Consider the following 17,992-nt stretch of genomic DNA (forward strand, 5'->3'; position numbering starts at 1 on the left):
GGCACTGATTATTCACCTCTGCCCTGAAATATTAGGAAGTCAACAAAAATTTGTATTATCAGTTTCTCAGACATTACTAAAGGTGTTGGGGAGGATGGGAAAGGAAAATGAAAACAGGACAATTCCTTGCTCTTCCCAGCAAAGACACACACCAGATGGAATGGAATAAGCAGGCAGAGAAGAAACTCAGTCAACACATTTCTATGTTCAGATGCATGGTGCTGGCAAGACGAAAAACACAGTGTTCAAAAAAGGCAGGAAGCCTGCTCACATGGGACACAACCACTGGTAAGTTTTATAGGGGACAGAAGACAGAAGACATCCCTTCTGTAAAAAGGGAGCCAGAGGGACAAAATACGACCCAAAAGAGCACTGTTGGGATATGTAGTTGCAAAACATGTTATTCCTTTGAGTGAAAAAATTATGTGACTTTTAGAGAATATTTTCTACTGCACAAATTTTTTAAAGCTTTGCCAACATTAGGACTGTAATCTAGTCTTCTGTCTGCAGTATACAAATACCTAACATATTTGCACCGAAAGGTATACAATTCAAGTAAGAAAATAGGAAATAAGAAATAAAAGGAAGTTAACATACAACTGTATGGATAACTGTCTGCTTCCCCAGACCAAGTATGTTGAGTTACAAGCAGAAGAATTTGGTTTTTTTGGTCCATTCTACAAATCTCATCCTGAATCTACACTTGCCTCAAGTGCCAAAGCATTATGTGCATGAGACCCGCAATTCTCAAGTACAGAAGGAATTTTCAGTGTAGGAAGAACCATCAGCAGACCTGTGCTAAAGGGAGCCTGAGCTGAACCAGACTTTACTCACCACAGTCAAATGCTGCAGCAAATACGCCACATCAACCATGTCGGCCAGAATGAGCAGCCTGGTGACAGCTGTGAGCAGGGAGCGCGCTGCCTGGACCACGGCCTGCCTGCAGGGCAGGGAGCAGGGATCGCTGGTGAATGCCTCTGCTGACACCTTCAAGGCTTGACCTGCAAGATGAACACATACTTAGGCTGCATTGCAACTCCCAGAGGGAAGAAATCGTTAAAGCTCCATCAGTTAGCTGGCAAGTCACTTGGCATCTCTTTGCTGCCCTAACGCCTTGAAATAAAGGCCAATTATTACAGATCATGCAGAACGTTCCACACTTTGAATGATGTTCCCTTTCTGCTCTACTGAATCATTTAATTCTGAAATAATTCCCTTGGCCTTCACACTACTGCTCTGAACTGTATACAACAAAGCCAGGGGCACTATGTTAAACTTCTCTAGTCACTGCTTGTTATATTACTCTGTACTTCGGTGTCCTTGCTATTGAATAATTCCTCATCACAGAAGGGAATCAAATATTGTTCTCCTCCTTACAAATATAAGTTCATGGAATGAAAACTTCACAGACTCAAGCATCTGACTGACATGAAACACGTGAAATATATGCAATCTATGCAGCTACTGACTGTGCCAGTAGACAGCAGTATACTGCTCCTCAACACAAAGTTTAGCAAATTAAATTTAACAACAACAACAAACACCCAACTTTAATAAATACATTCACAGTGCTCAACTATCATTACCCACTATGCAATAGTCAATAAGCCACTAAAACTGACTCTGAATAGCCAGCCACGAGTGTCTCTGTGCACAGTAAAAACAGTCCAAACAAAGCTGACTGGGAAAGCAGAGCTACAGATTGGAAAGGAACTGCTTAATTAGGAAGGAGTGAAAGCGCTCAGTTGTGAGAAGCCCAGACTGGAGTGAACAGCGAGCCTGTGAGTTAGCAACTGAACAGACCAGGAAAGAAGTGAGATATAGCTCAGCTGAGGATAGGAGACAGCACTATTGCCAGGGATATTTAATAGAAGTTGAGAACAAAAAAGATAACCTTCTGACAGCACAGTGGCTCCTCAGAAATCTCTAAGGTAATGTTTTCCCCTTCCCACAAACACTAGGCTGAAGTACATCTTTTCAGGCCACAAATGTGATTATTTGCCCAGGTGTCTGCTACTGTGCCTTCCAGAAGACAATGGCTGTGTGGATTTGCATCTCTCAAGCACCTGAGACACTTCAAAACTGAAGATAGTCCCAAAATTTGAAAATAGTACCCTTTCAACACAGATACCTTTAGCCACAAAGATGATTAAGGGACCAGAGCACCTGTCATAGGAGGGAAGGCTGAGAGAGCTGAGACTGTTCAGGCTAGAGAAAACTCAGAGGGATCTCACCAGGATGCATAAACACCTGAGGGAAGGGTGAAAAGAAGATGGAGCCAGACTGTTCTCAGTGGTGCTCAGTGACACTTGCTCAGGGCGAGAGGCAATGAACACAAACTGACACACAGGAGAGATTCCATCTAAACATCAGAAAATGGTTTTTCACTCTGAGAGTGACTCAGCAGGGGCACAGGAAGGTTGTGGAGTCTCCATCCTGGGAGATATTCAAAACCTGACTGGGCATGGTCCCGGGCAGGCTGCTGGCCCTGCCTGAGCCAGGGCATTGGACCACAGGACCTCCAGAGGGCCCTTCCACCCTCAACCATCCTGTGATTCTGTGTGCAAAGAGAAAATCAGAAGGGCCTAAATACAACCAACCCTTTAGAAATGAGTTGGACATAAACTGGGATGGCCAGATGAACAAGTATAAAATCACAACCCTAAACAGAGCATGAGATGCAGGCTAGGCAGATAGGAGCTAGAAGTGCAAACAGCAGAAAATTACAGCTCCAACAACATGTTGAGACCTTTCTTAAAACACAGTAAACAGCATGACAGTCTGATGCAATGTCATCCATTTTTATCGTAATTTCCATCAAGTGAATATTATTCCATAATTACACTTATCACAAACAACAAAACACAAAAAAATGCCCTTTTAGTGGCACAAATAGAAAATGGGAAAGATGGCAGCATTCATAGTATTTCAACTATTTTAGACAATCAAATGAAAAGCAATTCAAAGAATCAAAGACAGGAATATATCATAACTACACAATTATTGGCAGGCAGATATTTCCAAGACTCTATTCAGCACACACACACAGATGACTCCCAAAGTAAATGGTGTTCTACCATTAGCTAATCAGCTACTGACAACCACTGCTGTGTCAAAGGACTGCTACTTATCCACATGCTCACAAAAATCTCTGCCTTTCCTCCTTTCTCTTCTCCAAATATGCCTCCTTGGGTTTTTGGTGTTTTGTCTTCTTTAAAGAGAGTGAACTGCTGATGATTAATGTCTCAAACACTCGACACCTGCAGTGACTGCCCAGGTGCTTGTAAGAGACTGGACTGGTGCTGCCAATGGCTCAATCAGCCCCTTGCTTTGCTAACAATGTGCAGAGTGGTCACCCAGGCCAGGAGCTGAAGGCCTTCACATCCAACACCTCAGGCCACAAGCTGGGTGTTAAACAAGATAAGGAAAGCTGCAAACTTGGACTTGATGATCTCAGAAGTCTTTTCCAACCCGGCTGGAATGAAACTCTGCGAGGTGGGGTAGTGCTTCTTTTTCCTTACACAGATGACTCCACTGTGCTAACTCCCTGGAACATTCACACCTGGCCTGAAGGGACTCATCTCTTGTTGATAAGCCATAATCAGCCAAAATGGACTCAGTTGCACTGAAGTACAAACCAGCTGCAACATTTTAGAAGGTGTCAAAGCCTCCTGAAGTATCCCTGACTCACAGTATTACATTATCCAGTGTAAAACTCCCCAGCCCAGGGGAGGTACTGGAGATCATAGAATCACAGAATCATAGAATTAACTGGGTTGGAAGAGACCTCTGAGATCATCAAGTCCAACCCTTGATCCAACCCCACTGTGATTACCAGATCATGGCACTCAGTGCCACATCCAGCCTCATCTTAAAAACCTTTAGGGACGGTGAATCCACCACCTCTCTGGGCAGGCCATTCCAATGCCTGATCACTCTCTCTATAAAGAACTTCTTTCTAATATCCAACCTAAACCTCCCCTGGCAGAGCTTAAGCCCGTGCCCTCTCATCAGATGCTCCCATCTGAACCCGAGCGAGTATAACTCTGAATTTTTGGGCTTCCCTGCCCACCTGGGGCTTCCACACCACCATGATGGATCTGGACCACGAGCACCACTTTGAGTAAACATGGAAATTGCAACAACCATGTTTCATTGCTGAATCCAAGGGGTGTCTTGCAGGTCCTTCCAGTCACCAGGCTGTTCCCAGCCCTGCTCCTTATCGATTGGTTTAACTCAGTTTTATCAGTATTGTTATCAGCATTCTTCTTGCTGAAGAGTTATTGTTTCACTAACAGCTGGGCCTACTTGGTGTCCCCGATACTCTGTATTGGAGAAACAGGGGTTATTACATACAAGAGAGGAGATTTCTGCCTGAGGTCTCCACCCCCTCCAAATTATCTCAAACCACGACAATCCAGCACCAAAAGCATCCAAAAACTTCCAGGAAAATTCCTTTCAGAACAAGCCAACCATAATCCTGTTGGCAATCAGGTGACAGCCTGTGCAGGGCCACCAGCCGATGGTAGGCGCTGTGTCTGTGCTGAGACTGCAGCCACACCCACTGCAGGCAGTGAGCACCCTCAGGGACTGTTCAACATCGTGCTCACAGCAGCCACATGCTCTTGGTTTAGGCAAGATCAACAGAATTATGCTTTCTTATTTCTTTGAATAGATTGTCTTTTTTGTGCTAAATCTAAGCACATTACTCCCTCTTCTATTTGTATTTACAACTGGCTTTCTCCTCTCATTTGTTTTTTTATTTTTAGCTGCAGCAGTGTGAAATCCACATGGAATGCAGTGCATTTTATGCCATTCTTGTGTCCTCCCACAAGGAGGTATTATTGCCAAGAAAGTCCTGTCACCCACTCCTGTGAACTGCACCATTAGAGGCTGGTGGATTTACAGTTCCAGGGAAACACAGTTGTCAAAAGGAGCTCATTTACTAAGGGAGGGAGGGACGTACCAGAGTCAGTAAAAAGAGAGTATTTCAAACTTCCCAGTCTCAAACTTCAGAGGAAAAAAAAAATACAAACAAACAAGAAAAAAAATCCACAATGGTTTATAATACAAAATCCTAGAATGGTTTGGGTTGGAAGGGACCTTAAAAAGATCATCTAGATCCAAGTCTCCTACACGGACAGGGACACCTTCCATTAGACCAGGTTGCTCCAAGCCCCATCCAACCTGGCCTTGAACACTTCCAGGGATGGGGCAGCCACAGGTTCCCTGGACAGCCCGTGTCAGTGCCTCACCATCTTCAGAGTGAAGAATTTCTTCCTTACATCTCATCTGAATCACCCTCTTTCGGGTTCCCCTTTAGGTTCTGAAAGGCTGCAATAAGGTCTCCCCAGAGCCTTCTCTTCTCCGAGCTGAACAACCCCAGCTCTCTCAGTCTGTCTTAACAGGAGATGCTCCATCCCTCTGGTCATCTTTGTGACCTTCTCTGGACTGGCTCCAACAGGTCCATAGCATTCTTATGCTGGGGGCCCCAGAGCTGAATACAGTATTCCAGGTGGGGTCTCACCACCTGGTTAATGGAACACTTACTAACTATGGTAACTCAGATCCCCACAATAGCTTTCTGCAGATGTTACAGGACATTTCTCTCCTGCCACAGTCTTACCCCACTCAGACATCACTGTATTCTGTTGCACTGCAATTATTTCACAGCTGCATACCAGGAAGTTCCACTTCCACATCTCATACAGTTCTTCATAATGTGTAATCAGAGCCACCACACCCCCCCATCATGCCTTGCATGCACCTCTTCATTCCCCCTTTCCCACTCAGGGACACCTGATCCAGTGATGGTGACGTCAGAAGCTTTTCTACAAGGCATCTGTTCTTGGTTTGATGAAAAGCATGTACAGCACAGGTTATTTTCAGCCATTTGATATCTAAGTTCTGTCTCACAGAATTAAAGCCCCTTAGATGCAGAACACACACATGTACCTCTTAATGTGGGATGAGAAAGTTAAGTTCACTTTTAAGATGAGGGACAAATAAGAATATAATACAAAAGATCACTTTACCCTTCCTTTAGTAAATGTCCTTAAACTCCCCACTTCTTGTCAGTGAACAGTAGTTCCTTCCATGCCATAAAACTCCTGCCTCCCCTGTTTAATATCAAGACATTAAAGATGGACATTCAAAATATCAAAGTATTTTTTTTATAATTTCCTTTAAAGAGCTGAAGACTCACAAAATGTAACTCCAGCCAGTAACTTGTTTTCAGTTCACTGCTATATGTGATGAAAGGCTTATCTGGGAACACACTTGAGCGTGGTAACAGCTAAAGGCAAGAAACACTGGCACTGCAATAGATAGAAACAATGCAGACAACAACTGTTGTGTTTCTGACTATATATAGTCAGTAAGCAATGGCATTTCAGCTATGCCCATGCAACTGCTTGAAAACTATAAACCATCACACCTTCACAGAAATGCAAAAACTCATTATCCTGCGTATGATGCTAGACTTTAAGTCAGATTTCTGAGACAACATTTCAGCACACAAACTACACTGCTGTTTTGTCTTAAAAGTGATTAAATCTCAGAATCAGAACATTCATTAGAAGCTGATGTTCAGTGTCAGAAGCATTCATGGTTGAACGATGCTTCTTACCCCCTTTGCACTGGGGTCACTTATTTCACAGTACATTGAATCAGAAGGGAATCTTTTGAAATTCTCTATACATATAAAATCTGCCATTGGGAATTTTTAAATATACTTATCTTGGAGTTTATCACACTATTTTAGAATAAAAATGTGAACATGAGTACCTTTTAACAAAGCTTCACCCAACCAGTTCAACAGGAAAACATGGCAGTTCTTCAGTTACCAGGCTAGTGGATTTCTGGATGATGCACATAGTCCACCATCCACACACCTTCCTACTGACCCACTTAGCTGAGTTCCAGAAGGTGGTGAATTAAGATGGGGATAGAGATAGGCCTGAAAAGTAGTTTCTTGACTGGAAACAAAGAAAAATGCAGAGGACCTCTGTATTAAAATGACCAGCTCAAAGACTTCAGTAAATCTTTGCAGATGTCAAGGAAGCAGACATGAGACTTCTTCAGGTTACATTCATCTGCCGTTCATTATAGCAACACCTTCTTTCAGAGGTCACTAACAGAATCTGAGTTTCCAAAATCTCATCTACTGAGTGTCAAGACCAAACTGTGGTCAGTGAAGCCATACACATGTTCCAATTTCTGAAGGCCATGAATCACTCGTGCATCAGATGAGTTAAATACAACAAATCATATCACTGCTGTTCATTTTTATCCTACTAATTTGCTCCTTTATTTTCCAAAACATTACAACGTTCAGGATCATCAGAAGCAGCTTAAAAATAGTCTATCGCTCCCTTAAAAGGAATCTCTCTCAATGAGCACCAGAAGTAACAAAGCAGCATTTTCACATTGATGGTTGACATTCCAAAGAAGTAAGGCTTCAGTTTTCATGTTGCATCCTCAACTCACCAAGTTCAGTGAGTCACACAAGCTAAAACTCAAGAGGAGAGGAGACAGGATTTATTCTTTCCAGATGTCGGTGTGAGACTCTGGGACTGACAGTCTGGTTCACAAGGGAGTGAAATTATCTACAGCAATGTTTCAGGATTCCATTATACAGTAAATATAAGCTCGAACCACAGGCAAAAACTCTTCATTTATTTAAAATTGTATTAATAAAAATACCTGCCAGTCACAACAGAAAAGTAAGCCCCCAGAAAATGAAATATTGTATCTCTGCCATGCATGGCAGGTGACTGCATGCAACCACATGCATGCAATAGCTGATGACCCACTTCCTTTCAAAGAGCCTGAAGTAAATAACAGGAGACATTCAACAGCAGCAGAATGTGCCTTGAATAACAGGCAATGAAGTTGCATATGATGAGGCGCACCACAAATTAAAAAGAACACGCAGCTTCAAAGGCTAAAAATATCTGCAAAATTAATGAACTGCTATTTTTTTTTAAAGTTGTTCAACAATTTCTTAAAGTTGACTTGTGCCATTTGGCAAATCCTTATAGAGAGATGGGTTGTGAACACTCAATTTGTCATTGCATAATGACAGGTGATAACACAGACTTACCATTCTTTTAAAATGTATGAGGTGTATATAATCTACTTTATGTATTATTTATTTTTGTATTTATCTCTGGTCTTGGCTGAGAATCAATAAGTAATATAAAAATATTTCACATTTTTAAATTTATCTACGTATAAAAATCAATACAAAGCTATATATTGTATTCTTGCCTTGTGTTATCATCCTGTAATGGATGGGCTAACATTTTAAGAGTACTCCAAAGTGACTGATTTTTCAAAAGCCTCAGCTGATCAGTGTGACAGATAACAGTGACACATGCTGGTCATAATGCTTTTAATCACAAAGGGCCTTAAGGTATCTCAGACACCACATGCATATATCAAACTCTAAACCACAGCCATCTCTGGAGCCAGTAATCACTACCCTGAACAACAGCACAGACTCAGAAACCACCCTAGCTGGAGGAAAGACTAAATGAAATAAAATAAATTTAAAAAATAAACTGATTAAATCACATTGTTAGTGAGAGCAGGGTGACAGAATTAAAACATGCATGAACTTGAGCTTGTGATTTCTGCAGGAACACATTTAGGATGTTGATTATCTGACTTATTTGAGCCTTCATATTCTCCCAAATAGTCCGAGCATTCATGGGGAAAGTAAAAATCAATAAAGCAACAAAGAGTCTGAAAGAAAATTCTCAGCAGATCATAAAAACTAGTCCTGTTCTGTGAATCTCACTGGAAATGGGAACATAGGCCATGACAAAATGGAATATGGTAAAAGCCACCAAAGAGGAGCTGCTCTATCACGAGGGGATGACTCTTGCAGTAGGCTAAAGAATCCATCCCCACTAGCTGAGGTCTCAAAACACACCTCCCAGCAGGACTATTACGCTTTGCCAAAGGAAATCCTCACTACTGCAAAAAAGAGGAAAAATTTTCAGGTTTAGTTTTTTCCCCTAAAAGGCCTTAATGCCAGATTTGGGTGAACAGCTCTTTGCAAGAAGAGCATTAAAGCATACATTAACTTAAACTTGTGCTTAAGAGCCACTAAAATTGCCAAAGGGCATCCTGTCTTCACTGGAAAAAAAAATTCCAACAACAAAACTTCCACTGATATAAGTGTTTTTCCACAATGGGGCCCAGCTTGCACACTTTAGCTCCTTATAAGTGGTATCTGAGAATATACAATTAGACAACACAAAATTCAGACATTTGCACGTCAAAACATGTTTCTCATGGATATCCTACCTTCCCTTTGACACCAGTGTTACATGGTTAAACTAATTCCTTGTGGAGCCTATAATGTTTATCACATACTTACTCTCTTTCCTGACATCAGCAAGAGCTGCACGAAGTTCCTCTTTAAACACAGCTGCTTCCTTGGCAATTTTTTCTCCCTTGTCCAACAGGTTCCAGGTGGCTTCTTCCACAGAAGCCAGCAAGACACGAGCTCTTTTGGAACGGCCCTTTTTCTTACTAGAAGGATTCTGTGGACAATTCACGAGTGTTGTAACCTACAATTAAGAGAAACAAAAAACACAATAATGGCGTAAGTTCTACAATAAGTGAATTTATATTGTTCTCAAATTACAAACAAAAAAAAAAAAAAAGGATATAGTTGAGAATAAGTAGATTCCCTCTGCTTTAGAGACAGGCAAGTTCAGTATACATCTTTGTATTCTTTCTGTATGACCAAAGCAAAGTCAATAAAAATCTCATATCTCTCATCTCATCTAATGGAAATCTCTGGTGCCAACTCCTGACACTGCTTATTTTAAAATTTGCTCAAAATAATCAAAAGAAATTACTGGTGCTATCCAAGGAGGCTTCAGCAAGGAATCATTAAGGTTGGAAAAGGCCTCCAAAATCAGAGTCCAACCATAAAACTAACATTGCCAAGTCCATCACTAAACCATGTTCCTAAGCACCACATTCCCATGTTTTTTGAATACTTCAAGGGATGGTGAACCCACCACTTCCCCTGGCATCCTGTTCAAATGCTTGATGCTCCTTTCAGGGACAGAATTTTTCTTAATTTCCAATCTAAACCTCCCTTGATGCAACTTGAGGCCATTTCTTTCTATCACTTGTTACCTGGGAGAAGAGACCAACCCCCACCTGGCCATAACCTCCTTTCAGGGATTTGAGAGCGATAAGGTCCCCCTGAACCTCCTTTTCTCCAGGCTAAACACTTCCAGCTCCCTCAGCTGCTCCTCCTCACACCTGTGCTCCAGACCCTTCCCCAGATCCATTGCCCTTCCCTGGACACTCTCCAGCACATCAGTGTCTTACTTGCAGTGAGGGGCCCAAAACCGAACACAGTATTCAAGGTGTGGCCTCACCAGTGCACAGTCACTGCCCTGGTTCTGTGGCCACACTATTTCTGATCCAGGCCAGGATCTCACTGACCTTCTTTGGCCACCTGGGCACACACTGGCTTATGTTCAGCTGCTGTCCAACAGCACTCCCAGGTCCTTTTCCCCCTAAAGTGCTGAATCTTCCCATATTTCCAGCTTAAGACTCCCAAGGTATCTCAGAAACAAATACTCAAAATGAGTACAAATCAAATGAGTACAAATCTTTCCAAACACCTTCTCTTCTTACAAGGGAGTATCACCGTGGCCAGAGCTCAGCACCTCTGAAGTCGCTGGTATGTTCTCAATGTTAAAACTGTACATCATTTTGCCCAGAATGTAGTTATACTGCAGCTTTATCCAAATTATATTTTTTAACAGGGCACTTCAACATCCATAAAGAACTTATTTTCATAGAGCATCCCACTCCACATTCCTCATCATCTGAGCACAGCCTCCACACTCCAACAGAATGTTTCTGAAACACTATTCTCTAAAGGCATTGCCTGAGCTGTCACACTGCAGAAAGACTCCTAAAAGATTTTTTTTCAAGTGTTATATAAATATTTTAAAACATATTTTATTTTCACTAAGTTCACTGATGTTTTTTAATCCTCCTGTTCTGTCTCTGTGCTGAAGCATGGATAGTATAATGTTAAGTACAGATCTAACCCTGGAGCTCCATGAACACGTTTTATACATATGTAATTGCTTCATTTTATTAATGGTATTCCAATCAGCAGCAGTATTGCATGGGCAAAGCAAGAGAATTGACTATGAATTTCTTAGGCCAGCAGGCAAACTCAGCTAAGTGCTGCAGTGCAGTGCAGTTTGAGCTGCTCTGTGAAGGAGGCTCCATGCACAGGTACAAAATAAGTGTGCTATCTGTGCCTTAGCTCACCTTTAGATCTCGTCCATGAATTCATGCACTTGAGTGCTTTTCATGAACCTGTACTTTTAAAAGTAACTGACAAATATCCTCTGGGAAACATTTCTATAAACACGCCTTTGAAAGGTAAAAGCCCTGGCCCCTCTATCATCCATGTGAAATCAGGGGAGAAAATGGCCCATCCACTTGACATAGACTGCTCTGGCAGGTCCCAAGGGAGACAGCAACATAAATAACTCTGGCTCAGATTGGTAGAGAGGGCTCATGTATTTTTCTGACTGTGGCTCAAAGGAAGAAAATGAAATTATTTATTGCACATAAATCAGCCAGCTGCTAAGAGAATGCAATGGGAATAAGAATCGTTCTACTTTTTATTTTAACAAACCACCTAATATCAGTTCTAGAACATTTAATGCCGTTTCAATGGTCATATTTTTAAGAATGAGTTAAAGAGATTATAGGCTGATACTTCCAACAAGAAAGGCATAGAACACTATCAAAAATTACAAGCTGCCCCAAAAACCTATCAAGTAAAAGATATTTTCTATGTGTTTCAAGTATTTAATCACATTTCCCAGAAAATAACGTATTCTATTTCTCAGATTTTTACTGTAGTCTTTTTTATGTAAAATGTCATTCTATGCACTGTTCATTCATATGTTGAGGAGGAAAGGAAGTAAAACAAATGGAAAAGAATAAAAAAATAACCATTCCCGCAGGTGAACACTCTTGACTATAAGACCCTTCATCTTCAGCATCACTGTGAGGAAATATCAGAGGCAGCTTCTGATCTCAAACACAAGTCAAAATTTGATAGACAGTTCTTTGTTCAGGAAGATTGTGGAAAACAGAAAAACTCCTCTGCATTCTCTAACACAGAATCCCAATGAGAAATGCAAAAACTTGATGCAGATCCCGTACAGAAAGAATTGAACCACACAGAAGCACACATAGTGTGCCATTGTCAACACAGCTTGCACTGTAGAGGCAGAATACACAGTCAAAATGATATCATTACAAGAGCAAAGGAAAACATTAATCCTGCTCATGCATGACTACATTTCTCTGTCCACTACTTACAATATGAAACTTTTCCTGCACTGGAAAACCACTTGCAGTGCATTCTACATTTAGACATCTCCTAGGTAACACTAGAGCCCGGCTAGAACATACAACATTTACTATGATACACTGTGTGGCAAAAACGGAAGTGACTAAACCAGTGACCGAATCTGGAAGAATCCCCCTGGACACTCTCTGAGCCAGAGTAAACAAGTGCAGAGGAGCTATGTGTGTGCCTTTCATAATAATGTCCTTAGTCAAAGATCTTCAGCCTTCTTCCCCTCCTTCCTATTTTTTGCAATCCTAAAATACCTGAATTATCAGTGGTTCCAGTAATTTCTCCACAGTAAACGTCTGGATCTGCAGATCCCGAGGATCAATTTTCAGCTTAATGTCTGGCATTTTGGTTGACATTGCACCTAGGTACAAAACAACAAAAAAAAGTGCAATAAGTAATTATTAGCCATGACTGCAGATCTCGTTGTCCTCTGTCAGAGCAGAGAGACTGCCTATGGGAATATGGATTTGTTTCATAACAGCCTTAGGATTTCAAGAAAAAAAAAATTCATAATAAACACCTTAAGAACAAAAACATACAGCAGACCTTAAAGCTACTGGAAATTAATAGCAGGAGAAAGTGAAACATTTTGTTATTTTACAACATGCAATAGCAAACCTTTTCTAAGTGTCAAGACAGATTAAGTCAAGAAAGTCTATTACTGAAGTCAATAAGATGGAAGTAAAGCTAACTAAGGTCTTTAAAGTGAATAAATCATTCATTAGTAACTTGATCCAAAGTCTACTGATGTTAATTTAAGGGTTTTTACTGAGTTCACTGGGCCATGGTTCAGGTCATTAGCCTGAAATGTGTGTGTACCACCAGAGAATTATAACTGTGCTTTAGCTGGAATGCAACTGATTATTTTCCCAAAATAAAGAAGACATTTTAAATTTTGCAGTAATTTAACATCCCATAAAACATAGCTCAGCAAAGCCTTTTTAGCCAATAAAGACTTCAAACACACAAATAATGGATATCTGTCATTTTTAAGCAAGACTTATTACAGCCATTGCTGCTGTATAATAAACTAATAAAGCACTGCAATTGTGCAGGCTAAAGAGATATATTGTCACCTTCCAGTGAACCTAGCATTGATTTAATACAACACAATAGGTTGAGGGTTTCTATAGCGAGTTGTGTAGAAATGGATCAGAAGAGTTATTCACATTTCACTTCCAAGCAAAGATAGTATCAACAATACTTAAAGAACTACAGTTAAAAGCAATTTAGGGGTTTGCCATTCTTAGTAAAGGTTACACAAGTGCCAAATTTATTCTTTTATTACAAGCTGCACTAGTGGCAAACTTAAGTTCCCACAGATTCAGCTGCATCCAGCCAGGTGATACCATATGCAGAGAAATGACTTTACCATTTTCATTCGAAGCCAAATGATGAAGAGAAGAGAAGCTTGAGATCAGACTGATCAGAATGACACTTTTCCTTCCACGGAAATGCATAATGGAAAGAGAACTCCAGAAATATCAAAGCAAATTACATAGGTGGATTTTTACACATTCAGCAATTAGATACTTGAAAAAAACCCCAATGAGATAAAATCTGAGACTCCCAAAATCACCTGTGTCAGTGGTTCTCCTTCTGTCTAATAAATCAGTAGGCAGGATAGCTGCAGAGACTGGTGGTTAGGCATGCTCTCAGCAGGCAAAATATTTTGTTCCCAAACTAAGTAATGTTTTCAGAATTTTAGACCACTAGAGACAGGAGACATCAAAAATCAACAAGCATCAACAAGCACATTCAACACGTCCTACTGAACCACATCAACAGTCCATCCAGCCCAGCACGTGTGCTGTGGGTCAGGCTGTGGCTTCTTAACAATCCACTGTATATGCAACAAAGCAAGACATAAGGCAGGCTCTCCCCATCTACTGTCTAGAGCAACAATTGCTGTAAGACAGATTTAGAATCACTCAGAGCGCTTCATACAGCTACAGCTTAGGTCACCATGGAAGCGCAACACCTCCTGCCTCCTTTACATTGTGTACATAACCTTGGTGTGCTGACCTCTGCAACAAGGGCTCATTCTTACAGCTCAGGCCAAAGATATGCCCCTCTGTACTCACACAAGTATGAATTTAAAGAAAACAACTTTTTATCTATAGTGATTCTTACTGTTAAGACCTATTGGTTCTTTATGCTTGGAAACTAAAAAAAAAAAACCAAAACCAACTTCTCAATTGTAAAATTCTTTGGAAATACTCTAAATACATAATGATGTGAAGTCTGTAAACCCCAATAGCGAGAGGTCTAGTACAAAATGCACTCTCAAAGGACTAACACCTATTAATTGCATCATTTCATTGAACAACGAATGTTCAGAAAGGTTCCATGCCTGCAAAGTAGATTAAAATTCTAGACAGATATAGTTATTTCTAGCAACATTTGCTATACTAGCAAGGGAGCCATGAGTAACCTGGAAGCCAGGTTCCCACCAACACTCAGACCTCCACACAAGCACTGGAATTAAAGATAGCAAATATTAGCAACTCGTTAAAGTAAGCTCTCCCCTGCAGTACTAATAACTAGCTCTGAAAGCCATAAATGTCTGTCATTCACATCCTTGCTCTCCTCAGCTTCAGTTCCAAACTGCACTGCTATTTATTTGCCTCTCCCCTAACAGAACCACAGTGAGTGCACCTTGGATTGTCCTGCAGTGCTGGTAAATTCTGAGTCGTATCTGTGCTCACATTTCAAACTGCCTTTTATTCACGTTAGAAAAAAAAAAAGTCTTAAGGTTACCAAGCCTTGTTTTCGACATTTTCAAGAGCCTTCCAGTACACAGACATTTCCTGAAATCCATCACAACAGTTGCAAATAGATAGTATTGATCGTGCTGTGAATTTTCATATATCAGTTGGAAGGGAACAGGTAAGAACTGGCTGGAGACAGTACTTTGTGCTTCTACTGAGATCTGAAGAAATTACTTGATGATTTTCAGGCTAGTTTTTCTGCAGATGCACTCATGCTTTAACTTTGCACTGGCTTCCTCTCAATTCCTTGATAGAAGGGTGTTGGCAACTGCTTTACTCAAAATACAGAAATAAAATCTTTGCGGCTTGCAGCAGAGCTGCTCTCCATTCTCACAGCACAACTTCCCATGCTACAAGTCATCTACAATGATCAGTTCTTCTATAAAATTTGGCAGATAAAAATACAGTTGCAGTTACAGCCAATTCCTCTTACTAGAGATCACTGCACTACAGAATCCCACCTCTGAGCAGCCTCAAACTTTGAAAGTGTTACAAATCCAACCCCATTTTTGCAGGACAGAAAAATGTGAATCTACATGCCATGACTTTTCTGGGTTGTTCTGGGGTTTTGTTTGTTTGCTTGTTTTTGAACCTCAGTATATTGTCAAACATCAGCATTTTTATTCTGTGCTTGAACCCTGAGTTCAAAAGCCAGCTGAGCCAATAATAGCTTTCAGCCTTGAGTCAGGCCCATAACTCATCATTAACTGAAAGTCAATTGCAAAAACTATTGTCTCTGAGAATTTCAATTATATTCTAAGGTATAAATAACTCACTTAAGGGCTCACTTGCTGATTCCAGTCTTCTTTTTTTTTTAAGTAAAATTCTAATGCTTCCTGAAACTTCCTTAGAGTAGCCAAAAGGTGGGAACAATCTTGTAAGACAATGCAGTGAAAACTACAAAATCTTAAATTATTTTGACACCTTGACTACATACTTTTAACCTACAAGGCTCTCCTTACTACTATATACCACACTATATGGTAATCAATATTTAATTTTGATTTTTAATTTATCTTTTTATTAATCAAGGTAAGTATCATAGGTGATAGACAGATAGACAGACAGACAGATAGATAGATAGGTAGAATAAAGATCATTCTGGGATATTTTCTGATATTTCCACTTAGTAAGGGAACTTCTGTCCTTCCAGATCACACTCGTTAAGATGACAAAATCTGGTGTTTGCCTCAGGAAAAAAATGAGAATCGCAGTCCATTTATCTTTTTTTTTTTTTTTTTTTGAAATGCATACGTCTAGTCCAGTATAATATGCCTCCTAATTACAGCAGGGGGCTCGACTGTGAGATATTTTGGCAGAAGGGTGCTATAACCTCACACTCGGTTAGATTAACCTCTACAGTGGGCAATTTCAGCACTGGAGACTGGCAGCTCTTGCAACACTTAGGATGTTAAGCATGTGTCACAAGATACAGTTGCGTCTCGGAACAGCCAGAAAAGCAACCACCTGCACGCTCCTACCGAGTGCTACAAACTTCAGCATCAGGAGGATTTTGTCTTTTCATCAGACGTGGTCAAAGACACTGGAAAAACAGCCAGAGTCTGTATCCATCTGCAGGACAATGTGAACACAGCACCTGCAGCTTTTAAACCATCTGCATACAGATATAATAAGTGTCAGACAGCAGACCAAAGACATTCTGCATAAATTAGAAAATCTTAACTTTAGAATCCATTTCCTGCTAGAGCATTAAAAAGCCAACAGCATATCACTCACCTATCCTAGAAAACACATGGTCCATATTCAGCACTAAGGCAACTACATAATTTCCTTGGGTTAGGAACTTCAGTGCAACTGCTGTGGCTCACTATGGGGCTTCTGAGGCATCTGCAAGGGACTGCCTGACAAGCTCTCCAGTGTATTTCAGGATGACTGACAGGACACAGTGGCTGCTGGAGGGCTGGCAGGGGGATGGGCATCCTTAAAGCTATATCCTAGGGCACAAGCATGTCAACAAAAATAAGAGTTCAAAAGCTTCTGAACAATTAGATGGCATGAAACGTGTCATATTTCTAATGATCATTCTTGGAATTTTCAGCACAGCCACTGTTGTCCCATATATTCTGGTTGTATGCCAACTTCTGTCTGGAGGCAATGACTCACTCTCAGGCTCCTGAGCTGGACAGCAAAGGGATTCACAAGGCTCTCACCCAGTAACTTGGCACCAAATCTGTTTTCTCTGTTGTTTTTTTTCTATTGTGTGGTACTCTATAATGACATAAAATATATTATCCTATCAATCTCACAAAATGCATATAGGCTTACTGGCTTCTGAAAAACAGGGAAGACTAGAAAAAATTGTTAAGACAAAGTAGTCTGGATTTGTTTTTTAACAAGATACACAAGGAGAGGGCACTGGAGGATTTCCAAGATGTGAGAATATGTAATAGAATGTTTTTTATTATTTGTTCCTAATTACAATATTTCTTATACAGCTTAGTCAATCAGTATGAACAGCACTGTGGGAATAGAATTTGTTCGTCTTTTTGCTACAGAGCCAGTACAGCCAGTGCAAATCAGACTTCAGAGAAGCCACAAAAACAATTGCTGCATTTCTCTTTAATTCTCCAACTAACATATGAAATAAGATATTCAGAATGCTAAAATGTTCTAGTTCTGTTCCCAATACAATTCTTTTGCTTGAAGACCTGCTGTCCTTTGCGGGCCAGACCAAGGCTCAGAATGGAGCAGTATCTCCAACACCTGGGAATGATCTGGCCCATTTAATACCAGGGAAAACCTACAATGCACCTGCCAAATTATTTAGATT

The 17,992-nt window shown here is 40.6% G+C and overlaps 1 protein-coding gene across 6 annotated transcripts in view; it reads right to left on the reverse strand.

The window, feature by feature from the left end:
* The window catches only part of CTNNA3 (catenin alpha 3), a 454,192-nt gene that overhangs the window by 423,537 nt on the left and 12,663 nt on the right, over window positions 1-17,992 (reverse strand). For 3 of the 6 annotated variants that reach the window (XM_050305772.1, XM_050305767.1, XM_050305778.1), the window contains exons 1-4: window positions 16,939-17,024; window positions 12,685-12,791; window positions 9,389-9,581; window positions 835-1,001 (exon numbers count right to left, since the gene is read on the reverse strand). In XM_050305772.1, coding sequence (XP_050161729.1) covers window positions 835-1,001; window positions 9,389-9,581; window positions 12,685-12,791; window positions 16,939-16,963 — 492 coding nt within the window. In that variant the 5' untranslated portion in view covers window positions 16,964-17,024. Of the gene's footprint in view, window positions 1-834; window positions 1,002-9,388; window positions 9,582-12,684; window positions 12,792-16,938; window positions 17,025-17,992 lie in introns of those variants that run through there. The other 3 variants (XM_050305771.1, XM_050305769.1, XM_050305770.1) reach the window with 1 other exon arrangement.

The sequence above is a fragment of the Myiozetetes cayanensis genome, unplaced genomic scaffold (genome assembly GCF_022539395.1).
Source record: "Myiozetetes cayanensis isolate MyiCay16 unplaced genomic scaffold, myiCay2020 scf10, whole genome shotgun sequence".
NCBI classification, from domain to species: domain Eukaryota; kingdom Metazoa; phylum Chordata; class Aves; order Passeriformes; family Tyrannidae; genus Myiozetetes; species Myiozetetes cayanensis.